The 21,696-nt window shown below is 44.5% G+C and overlaps 1 protein-coding gene across 2 annotated transcripts in view; it reads right to left on the reverse strand.

Annotated features, from left to right (window-relative positions):
• NUP210L (nucleoporin 210 like) overlaps window positions 1-21,696 on the reverse strand; it is a 1,198,481-nt gene that overhangs the window by 406,913 nt on the left and 769,872 nt on the right. For both annotated transcript variants that reach the window (XM_069651587.1, XM_069651595.1), the window contains exons 28-29: window positions 1,616-1,774; window positions 897-988 (exon numbers count right to left, since the gene is read on the reverse strand). In XM_069651587.1, the coding sequence (XP_069507688.1) occupies window positions 897-988; window positions 1,616-1,774 (251 nt within the window). The remainder of the gene's footprint in view (window positions 1-896; window positions 989-1,615; window positions 1,775-21,696) is intronic.

Below are 21,696 nucleotides of genomic sequence, written 5' to 3' on the forward strand. Positions count from 1 at the left end.
AATTCTTCTCTGCCTACTGAAAGAACATGTTTCCCATATTCTTAAGTGTGGTGTACAGTTTCTTGGCATGTATGTGCACACTCTCTCTTTGTCAACATGTTGGAGTACAGTTCCTGTTTCTCTGACAGTTGGTGTGCAGGGCCCCTTCCCTACTAAACTACATTTCCTCGTTCCCTACTTGTTAGTGTTCAGTCAGCTCAAAACCCCACAAACCCCCCAACCTACCCCTTAGTGTTTTGGTCCACTTTCCCTGCTGCTCTTGTATATCTGCTTTCCTAGCTCATGAATGTGTGCTTGCTGTTGCATTACCTTTGAGTGTTCAGCCTCCCCTTTCTCGGTTTGTTGGTGTGTATGTCCCTGTTTCTTTCCCCGTATCTGCACTACTACAGGTACAATAACCTTTTCCCAGACAAATGGAATAGAGTCCCCTTTTCTATTCATGATGTACTGTTCACCTTTCCATTCCTTCCCTAACTGTTGGTCATGCACAGCTAGCTATTCCTTACCTGTTGCAATACAGTTGGGCTCCCCCCCGTTACTGTACAATTGACCCTAACCCCTTTTATCTACCTATTAGTATATGTTTCCCTGTATGCTACTTGTTCGTGTAAAGTTCTCTTTTCCGGCCCTTTGGTGTCTTTTTCTGTTGCCCTACTTTTTGGTATCTACCCTTCCCTTTCTCTACTTGTTGGTTTATAATTGCTTTCCCAACTGGTTGTTGTTGTGCAGTCCTCTTTCCCCTACATGAGGTACTGCTCCTTTTTCTTTTACTTTCCTTATCTGTATGTGAACGGTTCACTTTTCTCTGGTGTTTAGGGTACATTTCGCCTTTCCATGTATACTGCTGTGCACTTACTTTTTCCTCACTGGTTGGTGTATAGTTCTCTCTTCCCTACCTGTTGGTGTATAGTTTGAGCTGGGAGCTCATGGACATCAGAATCTGTTCGGTGGGGCAAAGTGGCGAGAAGAGCTGCAATTTCTCAAATACCTGCATGATGGGACAAAAGACACATCAGAGGAATCCAGAACAAGAGATAAACATCTACTGCAGTCCAGAGGTCAGTTAAGGATATACAACTTTGTAACACCTTGCCACGTATATGGAGATGTAGGCTTGACTTTGCCACTCCCCTACACGTTAGACACCGGGGCTTTCTGTGCATCCAGGTAAGAGCAGCAATGTTTTAGCTTCAGCATAAATTCACTTTTACAGTTCGATAACATGGACAATCCCACCGAACATCTAACCTAATCGCAGGGAAAGAGGCTGGTTATGGTGCTAGTGGTGGGTAAAAGGCTCCTGGTGGGCCACAGGTCAAAATCATTTGAGTACTTTATGGATAGCAGTGGGGGATGCACAGGAATATGGAAGGAGCCCTGAGAGAGTGACCACCCCCTCCGTCCACTGCCTGGCTCTGCCACTGCTCCACAGTTGATAAATGGTCATGTGAAGATCTCCTTCAATATCCACACTAGTGTCTATGTTTTATGACATGATCCACAAACATATAGCTTCTCCAACTTCACCACCCTTACCAGTACCGGCACTGAGTAGTATCTTCAAACATTACACAGATTTCATTGATATCTGCCCATCTTCAGGGGATGCACTTACCAGAATCTGCACTTCATCACAGAATTCAGAAACATTTCCCTCAAACTGTCCAGAGGAGACATCTTGGCACTGCACAGTAACTTTAAGGCCAGTCCTGCCGGCTGCCCTGGTGTGCACTACCGCTGAAAAGCTATTGTCTGGCCGAAGAGTCAGGGGAACCTAACAGAGAAATAGGAAATCAGCCATGAAAGATCATGGTAATGCCCCTTTCTTCTTTGTGTACAGATCTGATGCAGTTACTGTGGAAAAGGCAGACATGGTGGATGTAGTTGAGAGAGTAAAGGGTCACAGCTGTAATCCCGGTCACCTTTCAGAAGCGTGGCCGACATTCATGACCAAAACAAAGAGCATGCACAAATTTCAAACATTCATTACCATAAATTACTGAGGGTCAAAATAAGGCAAACACATTATTCCTCTATTAGGGACCATTAAGGTTGAAGGCTGCACTTTCGATAGTATCTATCCAGCATGAAGCAGAGGTTGTGGCTGTTAGACAAAGTTGGATTTAGTTGTTTTCATGTAGCAAAGTTCTCTCCAGTGATACTATGGTTGCAGAGGCAAGGATGTCAGATTGTACTAGCTCAGGATAGCAGTTGCCACCCCCATGTTGTGTTTTGCAATCCCTGAGTACTGCTTTGGTGCTACTGATATGCAGCAATTCTTAGTTCTTACTAATAAAAACTTCAAAGTAAAGACCCCACATGGGATGGGCAGGGAGGGACAAGAATCCGCTAACCTAAACATCGCCAACCCCAGGGCGGGGGAACACGCCTGCATCAGCCAGGTGCACATACCACTAGAGTAATACAGAGGAAAACTGCCACTCCTCAACATGCCTGCCAACTGGTCAGCCAAAAAACAATTCCAATCACATAAGATATTCATAGATGTTGAGCGCAGAAACGCAAAGACAAAGAGGTAAGGGAAACCCCACTAAACCAATTCTAAAACCTCAACTTTCCGCATACACTTCTCATACAGAAACTCACACAACCACTTCTCTGCACAGCAATACGCATGTACTTCACCACATTGCAACAACAGACTAACAACACATAACCCGACACAACTGCACATGGGAATTCGCACCAACCCAAAAACCGCACTTAAGCTCAGTGAACGGTGCAAACCAACATGAACCTGCCAACAGGACATCACACCTCTCACTTTCCTATTCCCACTACACCCTACTAGCCTCCCCCAATCCCATGTTTTCTCATACCCTCCTTTTCAGATCCGCCAGAGCGCCTGGGAACCATTGGTGACGGTGCGCGGTACAAATGCCTTTAACATTAACATATTATTAGGTGCTTGTTTGGACTTGTTAACAATCACTATTTCTTAAGCAATAGAGGATTTTAATATATATATTTACAATAGTCTTCCCGATGAGTCAAAAGGGGTGCAATGTCACTTCTGCTACCTATATGATTTGCACAAAAGGATACTACAGATTTGTAAGTGCTTACAAAATGCTCCTTACTGGCTTTGCGAGTGCCATTGGTCCTGATGTGTCAGGATTGGTATGACGTAATTCCGCAGGAGCTGATGCTGATCCCACAGACCCTCATAAAGAGTTCCCTGCTCAACTTACTAAGAAAATAGCTGAGAAGAAAACCACAAGGAAGGGAAAGGGGTAGTGAAGAAAACAACAAACGAGAAAACTGCAGACTCTCAACCTTCTGGTTGTCCTTGGAATCTGTAGTGAAAAAATATTTACCTGGTTATAATATACTGTGTAACTAATATCTTTTGGGTAAATGTTACTTAAGTGAAAGACTTTTACCTGCTTAGCCTCTGCTAACTGCTTAGAATCTGGATTGTTCACTTTAGACTTTTACATGTGAAAATGAGTTTTCAGTTTCATCTGTACTAGAAATTATGAGTTCAAAGGTTTGACTCTATACACACAATATCAACAAGCTGGATCAGTTCTGTAACTGTGCATTACAACCAGATTGAGATTGTAGAAATTGAATACTCTACTTATCTTTGCTTTTTACTTCTCTTGAATGAACTCTTGTTTTCTGCTTAACATCTCTTCTGGTAAATGCATAAGTAATGTCACTTCGACCAAGAGAAATTAATATTGTTTACTTCTTAAAATATAGATTCAGTTTCTTATGTTTTTTAAATTACCTTTGAACAACTAGTGAGATTAAGTTTTTTTTCTTTTTTTTTTTAAATTTAAAAGTTGTTTATAGTTTACATATAGATTATAAACTTTTACAACATAACAAATGTTTACTTCGCAAGAAAATGTAATTATATTAAATAAACAAACAACAAATAAACACATTTCCTAGAAATACTATAAATTGTTACACATAGATTTACATCATGATATTTAAGTGTAGTTTTTGCAAAAGACCATTTATAAAACTGTACAAAATTTGTGTATTAACAGAACTAAAACTATCGTGAGATCTGGATGTACCCAATTATGGAACATCCATTACGTTTCCATAGTTATGCCTAAACTTAAACTCATGTTTTTATTTATCAAAACATCCTCAATTTTAAATAGTAAACGAGACAAGGACAAAATCAAACGCATGCTGTCCCCACACATGCTACGTTCCCAGGATACAGCTCTTGCAATATCGGTTTCCGCTGGACAATATTCACCCAGGAGCGTGCGTCTGTCTTCCTCAAAAAGAGGACAATCGACCAGTAGATGGTTTATCGATTCTATCTGTTTTTTACATAGACAGAATCAACAATTTATGTCGCTTTTCAGAGACCTAACCTGATCCGTCCTTTGCATACGCTCCAAAGTGAAAAACTGGTTAAGCTTAAATCTCAGGTAGATGTTTCTAACCTTGTTACAAGGACATTTAATAATATATAAGGAGTGAGATCCCCTCTTTTTTGGTCTCAATGCATATTCCATGTATGTAGAGTATTCTTTGTTTGTGTTCAAGGCCATAGACCAATCCCAATCATATAATTTACGTTTGTTTCTAAATAGCCCAATTTTTAGTTCTTCAATGGATACATCAATTGTTTCTAGAATTTTGTCCATTTTTAAAAAAAATAGTTCCAAAGAGTGTAGAGCGCCACCTATCAATAAAGCATTGAGATCTTGAAAGAGTGAGTCTCTTGGAGGCAATCGTATTTTGACATATCTACAAAGTTGTCGCCAATTCCATCTAATTGCTAATGAAGATAAGCCCAATTCATGGCGAACAATCGAGTTAGGCATTGAAATAGCCAAACCCAAGGTTCGTTTCCACAGGTTCCCTTGAATCCTGTTCAGAATTAGGTCCACATTCAACAGACACATGTCCAAACTGAAAAGAATGATAGGTTCCACCTTTAATAGATCAAATTCAATAAGGGGCAACATTGAGAATTTACAATATTTCCCATATATGACCTTCATCATTGATAAAAGTGGACGTGTTTTAACTTTCAAATATTCCTCCCAAGATTTGTACGAATTCACATTCGCCAAAGGATACCCAAGGTATCTAATGCTATTTGATTGTACAAGTCTTGCTCCCGCAATAGTCCAAAAGTAAGATTTAATCTTTTTGTTGCTATGAAAAATAACACAAGGGTTGGCCACAAGATTATGTTTCATGGCATATTCATACAAGATGTTCAATTTGTTCTGAAGTCCCCAGGGAGTCCTATCAAATAGAACAATGTCATCAGCAAAACATAGCCAATCTATCTTAAGGCTCCCTAGTCTTGCTGGAAATATACCCGATCCAATCCACAACATGTCCATGTCACAGAGCTACAGGGTTGCAACCTTGTTTTACACCTGTTTCAGTGACAATGGGAGGAGTGAGGGTCCCTTATTTATTGACTCTTACTTGAAAGGACGTGTTATTGTGGAGCATAGCAATTAGTTGTATAAGCCTTTTGGGAAACCCAAGATGGAGAAGTTTAGCCCACAGCACTTCCCTAATTACACAATCAAAAGCACTTGTTAGATCAAGAGATGCAATATATATCGGTCCCGTATCAGGTATTTTAGATTTAGCAAATATATGAGATATTAAAATTGCATTAAGGGATGTTCCGATATTCTTCCTAAACCCAGTTTGGAATTTAGAGTAAACGTTATTCGAATCAATAAAGTTTTGCATCTTTTTTAATAGAAAAACTTTGGCCATTGTGTCCATTAGGGCAATTGGCCTGAAATTTGATGGATATTTTGGGTCACCCTATTTGTAAATGGAGACAATGATCACGTTGAGCCACGATTTTGGAATAGAGTTTGATCCCAGAATGTTTAAGAATTTGGTATAGAGAATTGCCGCACAGAAGATCAGATCATTCTTAAGTATGCAGGAGGGCAAACCATCTGGTCCTGCTGCTTTTGAGGACTTCAGGGTTTTAATAGCATCCACTAAGTCCTCCATTGAGAAGAACAAATCATCGGTATAATGTTGACTCAAAGTTTCTGAGTTTAGGTTGAGAAATACAGAAGGCAGTTTGAATTTTTCGCCAATGTGCCTTTTCCAAGATTCAGCTGATATTGAAGAACTTATATCATGATTCTCATGTCTGTTATTGTCATTAATAATAGACCATAAACAGCGAGTGTCATTTTTTATCAGTACTTTCATTATCCATTGGTTATTATTTAGATTAATCCTGTACTTTATGCCTTTAATCATGTTCCTATACCTTTGACAAATTTTCTGTTTGCAACATGTATAAGAAACCAAGTTCCGGTTTAGTCTTAACAATTTCCTTAAGCAGTGATTTCTTTCGCGTTTCAGAGTAGCTATTCCAGTATTATATATTTCATCATGTCCAGTGGAGGAATACCCAACGCTTTTCATTACAGAAAGTAGGTGATTTTTGATTATCAGAGCATTGCATGCCTCTCTTAGAGACACATTGTGTCTCGTATCTCCTCCCTCAGAAACCCTTTAAACATCTCTATGTACCAGGTATGTCAATTGTCTACAAATATGGGGAAGCCACCCCACTGAGGTTTGGGCACATTTAATCTTTACTAATTCAAGTACAGAGTTTTTTTTTCCAAGGGTAAGGAATGCAGTCTAACAGTCATAAGGATAGGAGCATGATCACTAAAATGGGTTTCAGTTATGACTACCCTATTTACCCGCCCCAATAATCCCACAGAAACATAGAAATAATCTAAATAAGAAGCCACTCCACCTCTACTCCAAGTACCCACATGGCGACCTGGTTCAAAATCAACCCGCACAATATTCCAGTCTCCAAAATATTGATTCCATTGCAATTCTCAATTAGCTAAAATATCTTTCGAAGGGATTGTGTCCTCCGACGTATTCCTCATCTTAGATATCTCCTTGCAGCTCTGCTGGCCTCGGAAAATTTTTTGTCTAGAGGGCGCTGCGCGTCGACGTCCCTCGAGTCGATGTCCCTCGACAGCCGCCGTATCGACGTTCAACGTCATCCTGCCTATAAAGGCCGCGCGCAGCGTCCGTTGCTCAGTTCCGTTTTTCCGCGCTTACTCGGTGCCTCGGAATACCGTTGCTCAGTTCTTAGTCAGATTAATCCTATTTACCTCGAGTTATTCGATCCGTACTCGATGGCTTCCTCGTCGGAACCGACAACTCCTCGATCCGGCTTCAAAAAATGTCGAGATTGTGGGAAAAAGATGTCGTTGACCGATCCTCACAGAATTTGTCTGTGGTGCTTGGGAGCTGAACACCATTGTTCGGAATGCGAGGACTGTATGTCCATGACAGCTAAGGCCCTGAAGGAGCGTAGGGGGAAGCTGGAGAAAGGTAAGACTTTTAAAGCTTCTTCTTCGTCGACGAAGTCGAGACATTCGTCTCCTCGTCACCATTCGCGCTCCAGGTCTCGGAGTGGGTCTCATCACTCCTCGAGATCGAAGCACTCGAAGAGGAGACGTCGAAGATCCCCTTCTCCGTCTTCCTCTTCCTCTGTTTCGCCAAAAAGAATCCCTTGCCCCACGAAACATAGTTCCCGGGCTGAACGGGAGGAATTCCGAAAAAGAATATGATGAGCGTCTTCGAGAAAGCGGCCTCGACCCCCTCGAAGACTGCCGAGAGCGATGCTCTGGTCGAAAGACCCGAAGGTCAAAAACGCTGCGAGTCGCAGTACCCGGCGAAAGAAACCTCTCGAGCGCGTTTCGAACCCTCGAGCAGGACTATGACCTCCAAACCTTCCTCGAAGGTGCCGTCGACGAAGGTCCCGTCGACGTCGAGGTCGATGTCTTCGACGCCGTTGTCGAGGGGACCTTCGACACACGGGTCTGTCGACTCGACGCCGGCCTCGACACCGGCGTCGACGCCAAGAAAAGTCACGGTTACCACACATCCAGTGACTATCCCCAGGCCCTCGACGTCGATGGCTTCGATATTGTCGAGTAGAATTCCAATTCTGTCGAGGTCCTCGAGGCCTCCACCTCTGTTTTCGACGCCACGCTCGAAGCCTTCGACGTCGGTGTCGACGACATCGACCCTTTCGAGGCCAATAATGACAAGTTCGGCACCCGAAAAGGGATTTACTCCCTTTATGAGTTCAGAACAATTGAGAACTATATCCTCAATTTTAGAAGAGGGTGATTTGTCTGAACAAGACGCATTTGAGTTACAGGGACCTGTAACCCCAGTTAGAGAGGAATTTTCCTCTGAAGAGCGAAGATTAAAGGATCTTCATGATTCTTTACATGAGGCAAGTGGGTTAGACACTTCCCCTGAGGTGGAGTTTGCTAAGCCAGACCCGGGGGAGCATGCTGAAACCCCCTACAGAGCCTTAATGGCCAGGATTACAGAGTTCATGGGGTGGTCTGCACCTTCACAATCTTTCCAACAAGATGACCTCACGGATATTCTTGACAAAGGCCCACAGGAGGATCCTGTGGTGCCCTTTCATAAAGCTCTTCAGAGAAAGATCATGACAAACTGGGAAACCCCAGATGTAATACCAGCAGTAAATAAAAAACTGTCTACAAAGTACAGGGTATCTTCCACAGACCCAGAGTTTTTGTCTAAACACCCATCCCCAGAAAGTCTGGTGGTACAAGCAGCATCCTCTACCGATGTCAAGACGGCTTATCCTACAGTCCCACAGGACAGGGACGATAAAAAATATGATGCTATGGCAAAGAAAGTCTTTTCAGCATGTAGCATGGCGTTAAAGTCTGTTAATGCTACTTGCACCCTTGCTAGGTTCAGCCATACACTTTGGGAGTGTGCTTCTACAGCGGCTGACTGCATCCCGGAGGGAGAAGAAAGGGATGCGTTCCTGAATATTATACAGGACGGTAAAGACGCTATGTGCGAATCCCTCCAGACGGGCATTGATTCGGCTGACAGTATCAGCAGAGCAATGGCGGCAAGTACATCAACCAGGAGATTCGCTTGGTTGAGAAAGTCGGGTTTTGCCCCAGATGTGCAAGCCAGGCTCTTGAACATGCCATTCGATGGCTCTTCTTTGTTCGGGAAAAAGGCGGATGACAGTTTAGAGAAACTGCAAACTTCAAAAGCTGCAGCAAAATCCCTAGGAGCTGTAATCCGTCAGACTCCTTTTCGTCCCACAGGAACCTCTGTGAGGGGCAAGTCCTTTCGCTTCTACTCTGCATTCGGAAGAGGTAGAGGACAACCGGCTCAAAGGGGTCAAAGAAGAACTACCCGAGGTGGACGGGGTAGATATTCTAAAACCGCAGCAACAGCAGGTGCCTCTTTACCATCGGCATCTGCATCAGCCGCCCCAAAACCACTCTGAGGACTCCCATCGCAGGACACCTGTAGGAGGCAGGTTGACTCAACATCTGACGGTATGGCAGGCTATCACGTCAGATGCTTGGGCATTGGAAACAGTCGCCCAAGGTTACTGCCTGCCTTTCCTACGTATACCTCAGAGTCATCCACCGGGGATCAGCTCTCAGAAATCTCCAGATCCGCTCCTCTTGCAGGAAATTTTGGACCTGCTAGAGAAAGGTGCCATAGAACGGGTACCTGTAGCGGAGAGGAACAAGGGCTGGTACTCCCCTTACTTTCTCATTCCGAAGAAAGACGGAGGACTGAGACCCATCTTGGACTTGCGAGAATTGAACAAATTCCTCAGAAAAGACAAATTCAAGATGGTCACTCTTTCTCAGATCCTCCAGGCCCTTCAGTTCCAGGACTGGTTGGTATCTCTGGACCTTCAGGACGCTTATTTCCATGTGCCTATCCATCTCAAACACAGGAAATACCTGAGGTTCGCAATTGGCAACTCTCACTATCAATTTTGAGTGCTGCCATTTGGGCTGACCTCCGCCCTGAGGGTCTTCACCAAGTTAATGTCGGTAGTGGCTGCAAGTCTAAGGAGGGAAGGGATTCACGTCTACCCCTACCTGGACGATTGGCTGATCAGGGCTGTTTCTCCGGAGCAAGCTCAGATCCAGCTAAATCACGTGTGCCACTTCCTTCACAGACTGGGCTTCTCCCTCAATTTAAAGAAGTCACAAATGATACCATCGCAGAGACTCCAGTTCATAGGAGCGATCCTGGATACTTCCCTGGGAAAAGCCTCGCCACCAGAGGTGAGGGCTCAAGATATTCTACAGATGGTTACCAAGTTCCAGCATGCCCAACGTCTCCCAGCCTTCGACTTTTTGAGGTTGCTAGGCCTCATGGCATCCTGCATTTTCCTTGTGCCAGAGGCTCGCCTGAGAATGAGATCCCTCCAGTGGGCACTGAGGACTCAGTGGTCACAATTCTCAGGGAGAATGACAGATCTTCTTCAGGTTCCCGGCAAGGTGGCTCGAGACCTTCAGTGGTGGGCCTGTCAGGAGAACATTCTGAAAGGAGAACAGTTTTGGCAACCCTGGCCGGAGATAACAGTAGTCACGGATGCCTCACTCACGGGATGGGGAGCCCACGCCAACGACTTGACCATCAGCGGTCGTTGGTCTCCATCGGAGTCCAGACTACACATCAACCTGTTAGAGCTGAGAGCCATCAGACTTGCGCTGAAGGCTTTCCTGCCAGCTGTACAAGGGAAGAACGTCCTGATAATGACGGACAACACGGTGGCCATGCATTACCTCAACAAAAGAGGAGGCATAGGATCACTACCCCTGTGCAGAGAGGCGATGCAGCTCTGGTTTTGGGCAATCCAATAAGGAATCTCTCTATCGGCAGTTCACCTAGCCGGAGAGAAGAACTTGACAGCGGACGCTCTGAGCAGGCAGAACACAGTCTCCCACGAGTGGGAGCTAGCTCAGGAAGTCCTTCAAGAGATCTTCGCCCTTTGGGGAACCCCTCAGATAGATCTGTTCGCCACCAGCCTAAACAGGAACTGCGACCTTTTCTGCTCCAGGGAATTTCCTCCGAGAGGAGCTCTGGGAGACGCGTTCATAGTGGACTGGGAGTTTCCGCTTCTGTACGCGTTCCCACCGGTCCCTGTCATTCCTCAAATGATCAGGAGGTTGAGAAGATTCCGGCGAACCATGATCCTAATTGCCCCGGATTGGGCCAGGAGAACGTGGTACCCGGACCTTCTAGACTTGTCCATCTGCCCTCCAATTCGACTTCCACTCAGAGAGAACCTACTCTCACAGAAGGGAGGTCAGGTTCTCCATCCAGACATCAAAACCCTCAACCTTCACGCTTGGCTTCTGAAAGGCTGAGGTACAAGGATTGGGACCTCCCTGATGATGTTATGGAGGTGTTGCTTTCGGCAAGGAGGCCAGCAACAAAGTCTTTATACCGCTGCCGTTGGAACAGATTTTGCAGCTGGTGTAGAGAACAGAATATCGACCCATTTTCATGTGGTACACCAATGGTTCTGTCCTTCCTACTATATTTGGCAAATTCAGGCCTTCAAGTTGGCACCATTAAGGGCTATCTCGCAGCGCTATCCATCTTTAAGCGTACTGCGGAAGAACCATCCTATTTCAAATTACCCTTGGTAATACAGTTTCTAAAGGGGTTAACCAATGTTTATCCCCCAAGACCATTCCAAGTTCCCCTATGGGATTTAAACTTAGTACTAACTTTCCTGATGGGTACACCTTTCGAACCTCTCCATTCTTGTTCGTTAAGATTCCTTACCCTTAAAACTGTTTTATTAATAGCACTTACATCTGCTAGAAGGGTGAGCGAATTACAAGCTCTTTCTTGTAAACCCCCTCATACAATCTTTCACAAAGACAAAGTTGTCCTGCAAGTGAAGCCTAATTTCCTCGCAAAGGTGGTTTCTGAATTCCATATCACTCAGAAGATTACCCTACCATCTTTCTATCCTCCTCCTCACCCGGGGAAAGAGGAAGAGAGGTTACACAGGCTAGACCCTAGGAGGGCTTTAAGTTTTTACATTAGTAGACTAGCCAGGATAAGACAGGCAGACCAGCTGTTTGTAGGTTACACAGGTCACAAGCAGGGGTTACCAATAACTAAGCAGACCATTTCCAGATGGATCATTCTAGCCATTCTGGAATGTTATAAACTGGCAGGGAAAGAGCCCCCTCAAAACCTTAGGGCTCATTCGACCAGAGGTATTGCAGCTTCATCGGCCCTCAAAAGAGGCGTGCCGGTTAAAGACATATGTGCGGCCGCTACATGGTCGTCTGTCCATACCTTTACACGTTTTTACAATCTGGATTCCTCCTCCAGTCAAGAGACTAGGTTTGGAAGGGCTGTACTGCATTCTATTCATCAATAGAAGACAGCGTGAAGTCAGTACTCCCTCCTCCGAATATAGAATACTGCTATGGGAGCCTATCTAAGATGAGGAATACGTCGGAGGACACAATCCCTTCGAAGAACAAGTTACTTCTTACCTTGTAACGTTCTTTCGACGGGATGTTCCTCCGACGTATTCCTCATCGACCCTCCCATCCATCCCCGCAGTTCTACTTCCCTTGTTGTTGCAGCTTACGCTCCTTCAGGGTGATTAGTCTAGTCCAGACAGTAATACTGTGGGCTACAAAACGGAACTGAGCAACGGACGCTGCGCGCGGCCTTTATAGGCAGGATGACGTCGAACGTTGATACGGCGGCTGTCGAGGGACATCGACTGGAGGGACGTCGACGCGCAGCGCCCTCTAGAGAAAAAATTTTCCGAGGCCACCAGAGCTGGAAGGAGATATCTAAGATGAGGAATACGTCGGAGGAACATCCCGTCGAAAGAACGTTACAAGGTAAGAAGTAACTTGTTCTTTTGCTTAGATGTATTGAGATTTACCTCGTGTTGACCCGAACTAAGACAAGTGGAGTTAAAATCCCCTCCGATCAAAATCATGTAGTTTGAGTGTTGCTCTGTTGCGACCTGAAGAATCACATCTAGTACATCCAAAAAGTTTTCTAGAGTCGAGGCTGCTGGATTAAAATAAACACATAACAATAGATATACATATTGGGGACATCCAATTAGACTGATTTCAACAACCAAAATACCATCTGCAGTATATAAGATTTTTGATTTATGGTTGATTGCATTGCTGATCAAAATTGCCACACCACCAGAAGGGCGGCCAGCCAATGCTTGTCGTGCAGGTGCACTAAAGGTTGTGTATCCATCAACAACAAACGAGTTCAAACACATGGTTTCCTGTACGAGTAAAACCATGGGCAACCTCAGACTCTCCGAAACTTTGAGCCAGTCGCCCAGGTTTTTCATCCCAGAGCAATTCCATGAGATGAACATAAGTTCAGATTCACTAGGATTGCTTTTGTTTTGCCGCCATATCCATTATGGAAGTCATCAGCGGCGCTAACCAAGTTAAGTTTGAAGCCGCTCCTACCAGTGCTGAAATCTGGGCAATGAAGTCTGCGGCCTGTTCCGAACTGGACGAGTTTTTCTTGTCACCGTGCGGAGTATGTTCAGTGGCAAGTGGTTCATCCAGAAAGGCATCAGCTTCTTCTATAGACCGGAATAGACATTGATCTAAACCATGTAATTCGAAGTCTTTCCTTTGTTCCCACAACAGCCGCGTTATGATTGTAGATTGAGGGGCACAAATCATACATAGGTTGGTGTGGTTTGCTAGTCTAATCCATTCTATATCATCATAGTGTAAAGTCCTCAATTGGGGGCTACCTTTAAGGACATTAAATGAAAATGATCTATTCAGTCTTTGCTGACCATTCGTTTTAGGGTCACTTTGCCATCCCAAAATGTATTGTGAGTCCCTTGTGAAAGAGACTTCATCCATTTCTGTTTCAGAGTTTTTCCGTGAATGTTGCGCTTGGGTGTTTGGTTCCCTATCAGCATGAGTGGGGTTTGTGGTAGTATTTTTCTGTATTTTGTCAATCTTATCCTGTGTTGGCACAGAATCTTTGTTACTTTCTAGTTTGTTGTTTGTGGTTGCCTCTGCTGTTTCATTTTCGTCATACCATCCCCTACATTCAACATTAACAGTATATTCTCTGGAAGTCCTAAACTTTCATCTCTGGCTCCAGCAATCAGAGGACTGCGAGAGTTTCCTATGTTGTGTGTTATGTTGTGTGTATTTGTTTTGTCATCATTTATACTTTCATTTCTGCTTGTTTTGTTTTTGACTGTTGGGTAGTAGGTTGATAATCGACCTTGTTTCTGGAAGTTTAATACATCAAGAGCCGCAGTAGTTTGACCGACACCCTGCTTTTCAATAGCCTTCCCTCTAGAAGATTTTAGTTTTTGCTCTAGAGGCAGAGCTAGATTAAGCAGTGCTTTTGATTCCTCATTAAGTTGAGTTAGGTCTGTCACTAGCCCATTAGCTGAGTCATTTTGTTGACCACATGTCTTTGTCCCTTGGCCTCTGTTTGCAATACTTTGATTTCCCTTATTTTTTTTTTTTTACTTTTAGATATCTCTTGTATGTTTTGGGTGCTGTTTTTATTATTTTTTTGGTTTACTTTTTTTAATGCCTTCGCCTGTGTGCGTTTAATTTTTTGAGAGAAAAAAACAGTGACAGAGTCTTCGTGATTATTTCCCTCCGTTTCAGCATTGTTTGCAGTATTACACAGACCCCCAACTAATCCTGTTGACAGACTACCACTCTCCTGTGCTCAACAGAGTCAGCATTCTCCATCAGTTTTACGAGTGGTGAGGGGATATTAGGATGCTCCTCTACCTCTCCAGGTATTATAGTGCTGGTGTCGACAACATAAATACCACATTTGTTGCCATTATTAATAGAGCGATGTTGTGACATTAGATGCTGAAACACATAGTCTGTTTTTAGTGAGTTTGCTTGAATAGCCCTTAATAATGCAGGAGAGGATACGTCCGCCAATATATTCTCTATTTTTGCCCCTACATTTAGTGCTTTTGCATATGACACTTCCTCAGTCTGAGTACTTGAGTCGTGCCTCCGAATTGCTGCCGTTTGTATCATTTTTTAAATACGGGAGTCTAATAGGTTCATTCTCTCAGACTAACAGGTCAAATAAGCCAACAGAAATCCCTCTATTTTACATATTTTCCCCGACAAGTCTGACATATTATCCTTTATGGAATTCAGATAAGCGTGAGTGAGGTTGTGTCCTTTATCCAATACATTTAATGGATGTGATAACCGGAAATTATACATTTCCTTCACCTCCATCCAATGGATTGGTACCGATATTTTCATCAGAACCGAAGTTGTTATTCGTACCATCTTTACTAAGAGATTGATTGTCCTCTTCCTCAACAATCACATTATCGTGTAAATCCCTAGCTGACCCTATCCCAGATAGGTCCCCCATTGTCTAGTTCGTGGAAGAGCTAGCTGAGGGCCTCAGAAGTGAAGGAACTGGTGCATTGTCATGTTCTGAAGTCGGAGCACCATACGTCCCATCATCAAGATTATGTAAACATATGCTTTCCACTTCAGAGGGAAGAAGTACAGCTGGTGATCTTGGTCCTAGGGAAATGTGGTAACGCTTTTCCCACTCGTTGACTAGAGCGGGGGCCATAATGACACATCTGATATTTCATTATGAGATTTCTTTAGAGTTGAGGGGATTGATTTTTTTGTGTGTAGATCTTTCCCTTCAAAGGGTGTCATATATGATGGTTTATCATGAATATATCTTGCGCCCGTATTAGTATCCAACTGGGTACCCAAACTGGACCTGCACCATCATTAGGTTCAACTGACAGAGATTGGAGGCTATAAGGGACAGTATTGCCATCCATTTCGCGTTCCCTTACGTGAGATACGTAAAGCATTGGAACAGTCTCCTCGGTGCTTGAGTCGTGTGATTGGATAGGCACTGATCCATCTAGTGCCGTATCTAATTTAGCTTTGGAGATACTTTTCCCACTACATAAACTCCCAACCATGCTCAAGCACTAAAATGCAGCAAATTTCAAAATCCATGCACTTTGCACTAACAATTTTCAAGTGAGGGAGTACAGCAGAGATCACCGTGTGGGCAGACTATTATTAGGAAGACAAATGATTGCTTACTTTCAGTAGGCAAAGTCTCACATCACTCCACCAGCCACCCGCCGCACCGTCGAACAGTCCAACAGTCATCACTTGCGGAACTTCCGGTGCGCGTGCGGTGCGCGTGACCGGAGGAGTTGTTCAGTTGACAGCCAATCAGGAACAGGGAAGGAACTGTGGACGGTGCAGGGGAGTGGCTATAGAGAGGGTGAGAGAAAGAAAAAGGGGTGTGCTTAGCTTGGAGAGAGACGTTTGAGTAATCAGCAAATACAAAGCAGTAGCAAGTACAAGCGAGTACAACAAGTACAAGTGAGTAACGGTCACTATGAAGCTTGGACTAATTACTTTCTCCAAGTAAACCAGCAACAGCGTGTTTAGAGGCACGCAGTCCTTCCTCTTGCCTGCGAGTTCCACTTTGCACAGTCCAACGTTCCAAAAAGCAGATGATTTTCGGCAGTACGACCAGGCGCCAGCAGCGTTCACACAGTTCACAGTCCACAGTCCAACAGTCAACACTTGCGGACACTTCCGTTGCGCGTGACCGGAGGAGTTGTTGAGTTTACAGCCAATCAGGAACAGGGAAGGGGGAGGAACTGTCAACGGTGCAGGGGAGGGGCTATAGAAAGGGCGTGAGAAAGAAAAAGGGGTGTGCTTAGCTTGGAGAGAGACGTTTGAGTAATCAGCAAATACAAGTGAGTAGCAAGTACAAGCGAGTTCAACAAGTACAAGTGAGTAACGGTCACTATGAAGCTTAGACTAATTACTTTCTCCAAGTAAACCAGCAACAACGTGTTTAGAGGCATGCAGTCCTTCCTCTTGCCTACTAGTTCCACTTTGCACAGTCCAACGTTCCAAAAAGCAGATGATTTTCCGCAGTATGGCCAGGCGCCAGCAGCGTTCACACAGTTCACAGTCCAACAGTCAAGACTTGCGGACACTTCTTTTGCGCGTGACCGGAGGAGTTGTTGAGTTTACAGCCAATCAGGAACAGGGAAGGGGAAGGAACTGTTGACGGTGCAGGGGAGTGGTTTCTCCAAGTAAAGCAGCAACAGCCTGTTTAGAGGCATGCAGTCCTTCCTCTTGCCTACTAGTTCCATTTTGCACAGTCCAACGTTCCGAAAAGCAGATGATTTTTGGCAGTACGACCAGGCGCCAGCAGCGTTCACACAATTCACAGTCCAGCAGTCAACACTTGCGGACACTTCCTTTAAGTTACTTCCTCAGATTTCTTTGTATACAAAATGTAACACTCCCACCTGCAGTCTTCAGAAAACGATTTCCTTAGCTACTTTTCATTTCTTACTTCTGATGATTTCTCTGGTCTCTGGATAAGGCCTTAAATTAAGGAAAACTTTAACACACAACCTTCACTGAGGTTCTAGAGAATGAAAGGCAGTTATAGAATCCTGCACACTAAGTACCCAAACCCATTGTTCTCCCAGCCAATCAGATATGCTCAGCATTCCTCCATCTTAACTTGGGAAACCCTGCATTCCTCCATGATATGATATGGCATTTATAACGCGCCTATACACAAATGTTTCAAGGTGCGACGAGGCAAGGGGGGGAAACAAAGGGAGGACAGACAACGATCCTACTAGGCCAGGTGTCATTCAGATCGCGCAAGTGCATGGGAGGGGGGGAGGAAGGAAAAGTGCGCGGGGGAGTGGAGAGGGGAAAGTGCGGTACATGGGAAAGTGGAATAAATAAGATAAATAAATAAACAGCCAGCTGGTGGCAAGTGCCAGGAAGTGCAGACATAAGTGCTGGTAGGGGGACTGTAAGGATACAGAACAACGGTCCCCAGGTGCAGGGGTTGCCAGGGAAGCAGTGCAGGTGGGCAATTGACGGGGCCTGGGCCAGAGATCAGAAAGGGTGGCCAGGTAACCAGAGCAGTTTCAGTCAGGAAATCAGCAGGGGAGAGAGGAAGAGAAAGCAGAAGCAAAGAGGAAGGTTTTGTGGTGCTTCCGGAACCAGAGATGGTTCTCCTCGAGTTTCAGGGAGGCAGGAAGGCTGTTCCAGAGAGAGGCCCCTGCCGAAGAGAGTGATCTGCCACTAACTCATTGCTCGGAGAAGCGACGGACCCTGAGGGAGTTGGAGGCGGATGAGCGAAGAGCTTGAGAAGGAAGACATTTAGGAAGAGAGAGTTGAAGGTATTGCGGCCCCAGACCCCAGAAGGCCTTGTGTTTTCCATCTTAACTTGGAAAACCAACTCTTAAAGAAACAACCTCCTATTCTGTGAATCACTACAGGCCTATTCCAGCCCCTAACCCTGACATGATGCTGGTGTGAGTAGAACATATTCAGGGCTGTTGCAGATAAGATCCAAGGACAATGCAATGTCTACGAACCAGCCCAGTAGTTTTGCTCTTGCTGAGTTTTTTGTAAGCAAATAAAATCCTTTGAGCAGATGCTGGTGCAGGGGTGTTCAAAAGAGGTATGCTTTAACCAGCTTTGCTCTTCGAGGTGCTTTCAACCAGCTCTAATGGAGAATAATGGAGAAGGTTTTTCATATTTGGAATGTTGCTGATACATTTTTTAAACATGTCTTTCAAAGCGCTTCAAACTTCCATGTAACAGTCCCCACCTTTTCATAAATGTCTCAAGGTCTAGCATCTGCATGAAACTGGGGCAAGAACAGTCTCTCTTCTGCCACGGGACAAAAAATTAATATCAGCTCTCACCCAGCAGCTGGATGTCTGAATCTGTGGGGCTGTCCTAGTGACAGTGAGCACCAGCTTACACTCCTCTCAGTGTTCTGGTTAATGCTCACAGTAGCTTACACAAATGTCATCATTGGAAAACCTGTGGCTCAGGCTAGTGCAATCTTCACACCTTGAAGGCGAGAGGGCTGACTCAGGGTGTGATGGCCGAGCCCTTTTCCTTAAATGCAACTTAAGAAGAGTCAGGAGGCCAACACTAACCCATCAACATTGCAGATAGGCAAGATCTACTACTTATTTCTGACAAACAACCCCAAACCTGTTTCATCCTTGTTCAGCTTTATCAGTGGGTGTGGTGGGTGCCTGTGGTGGGTCCCCGAAAAGGGGTTTCCTTGCACGATGATTGCCAACAATGCTGTCATATGTTTGACGTGGCTTGTGTTCCTGTGTATAGGGCATCTGACCTAACAGTTCAGGCTGGACTGCTCTTATTGGTGGCTGATGTGCATGGTAGGAGTCTTTCTGCACTGTCACAAACGGAATCGGCCAATTTGAACAAAATATATTTCCCCATAGGCCACCTTTGACAAACAGGGCCGGTTGGGAATTTGCACATGCACGTATCATGCATGTGCATAAAGGAACCAGGAAGTGGCATCGGCTCGAGCTGATAGGTAGGTAGTGGAATGGGGTTTGGCAGAGTTTGGGAGAATTGCTTAAGGATGCTGGGCAGATGTGAGGCGGAAAGGGCAGAGTGACGCGCCAAAAGGGAGAGCAGCGATTGCAGGGAAGTCACCTGCAGAACACATGGGAAATTGGTAGGAAAACAGTGGAGGGGGAGACAAAGGGGATTACTTGTGCCACCCCCACAGTGGAGGAGGACGATAAGGGGGAGGGGGCATTCAAATGTTTCCTGCAGTCCTGAAACCGGGACTGTGAAAACGGACTCCGTCAAAGGGGGCCTGCTGGAAAACAACATAGATCTGGCACATGACAAACACATGGATTCATAACTACTGAGGCAGTTCCTATCGCCTATGATAAACTTAAGCTTCATATACATCACTTTTTGATGTTTTATTTGTCGTCCATCATCTCTTCTGAGCTGACTTTTACTCTCTTCCACAAAACCTGAAGGTTACACAGGGGACCCCTTCCCTCTTTTTATTGTCAAGTCTCAATTGTTTTTGCTTGATGATTTTTGATCATTATTATCCATATCTATATCAGGACACTTTTCCCAATACCTTGAAGATTGGACATGTGAAGAAACCCACCAAGGTGCCAGGATTGCTCAAGCAGCTGTAGTCCCATTAAAGCTTTGCCTCATATTGACAAAACCCTGAAACATGCCCCATTCAAACAGCTTGACAGCTTTGCTCTTAAATATACTGTATTGTTCCCTTGTCAATTAAGCTTTTGACAGGTTGCACCACCAAGACAGTTAAACGCAGGCGTCCATTACATCAGTTCTGTGTGCAATGACGGAGGTGCACTGGGAACCAAAAGAGGCCCTGGAAATAATTTCTAAAGTGGGCCCATGTTACATATTTGCAGCAAGCCCAATCGTTTTCCTATGAGAACATTTGGAAATAAAATATGTTATGACACGAAAGAGGCCCAGGGTGCAGAGGCCTACCAGGAAATCTTCAGAATTCCCCATGGGCTAGTCTACCCCTGCTCCTCGCATTGCTTGATCTCTCAACAGCTTTTCATACTATCAGCCATTGGGTTCCTTTCAGCATCTTGCACTACTTCCAGGGTTTTGGAGGACTTAGGTGCTGGCTTGATTTGTGCTGCTAGCTTATTGTTTTCAGCTAGTTTGGATGGTTGGCCATCTGTGCTCGCCATGCCCTTCAGTGGACACTAGGGGTCGATCATGTCACCAGTACTTGGTAATTTTAGAGTTCAAGAGTTTTATTGAAATTTTAACAGAGATATCAGTAATCATTACAAATCTAGTGCCAGAGCCCTCCCAGAGGGAAACAGGAGGTCACAAAGTAAGGGACAAGGCTAAAGGTACGCAGGAGAAGCCACAACATCCGTTTAAAATGCATGGAATGATCAGAAGAAAAAATCAATGACAATAATTACTGCGACAGACTCTATTACATGGTGTTGGTAAGCACAATATAAAAACATTTTTAAAAAAGAGAAATGTATTGTTTGTTACAAAAGGATTTGAGAAACTGTTGATCTGTGCGGGTGTGCTCCAGTGTGTACAAAAAATGGAGGGTACAAATGATTTTAATGTTGCTACTGAGAAGAAGCCAAGAGAAAGAAATATATGTGAAGAAAGGACAAAAGTAAGAGTGGAAAGGAAGGAAGGAAAGGGGAACCCATCTTGAGTGGACTGCCGAGTGGTTCACTATAGACGATGAAAGGCTTCTTCTGAGCTGGTGAAGGTGTGTGTTGTATGGGTAGGGTACGAATAGTGCATATGATCGGATTAGTGTAGTTCTAATTTATCTCTCGGGTCTGATGTGCCAAGGGGAGTAGCATTGGGAGGGTTGTGTGGGGGTGTAGGGGAGGGGAGCCCAGCCATGATTGGTGACGGCATAGTTTAACTTCAAGAGAGAGTTGTGCTAGATGGAGCTGTCAGGGGATCTCTAGAAAGGACTCTTACTGGTTTTTAGTTATGGAGGTTTGTAGACTTCTAGGAAGATGCTCTGGGCAATGAACTGGAAATGAACCAATGGCAACAAATATTCAGGAGGCTAGCAAAAGCTTCCAGAACAGCCAGTAAAACCCAAACCCTTTTCCTTCTCCTTCACAGGGCACTATGGACTCTAGAATAATTACTCAGGCCAATATTAGTGACAATCCATACTGCTGGATATGCAAAAATGCACAACCTCTGGGCTCATTGGAGCATATGCTTTTCTCATGTCCTCAGCTTTCTGTATTTTGGGAGAAGATTATGAAAACTAATTGAGATATTCTTCAAATTGACTCTATCCACTCATTGAAAGACCTTTGCACCAACTCCTTAGCTACCAATGTTAAATAAAGATGTTTAAATACTAGGCAAATATTCTACTAGATATGCTTCTACTAACAGCCATTCAATGTATCACTGCTAAACGGAA

Source organism: Ambystoma mexicanum, chromosome 1p (assembly GCF_040938575.1).
Source record: "Ambystoma mexicanum isolate Mex_15411 chromosome 1p, UKY_AmexF1_1, whole genome shotgun sequence".
Taxonomy (NCBI): domain Eukaryota; kingdom Metazoa; phylum Chordata; class Amphibia; order Caudata; family Ambystomatidae; genus Ambystoma; species Ambystoma mexicanum.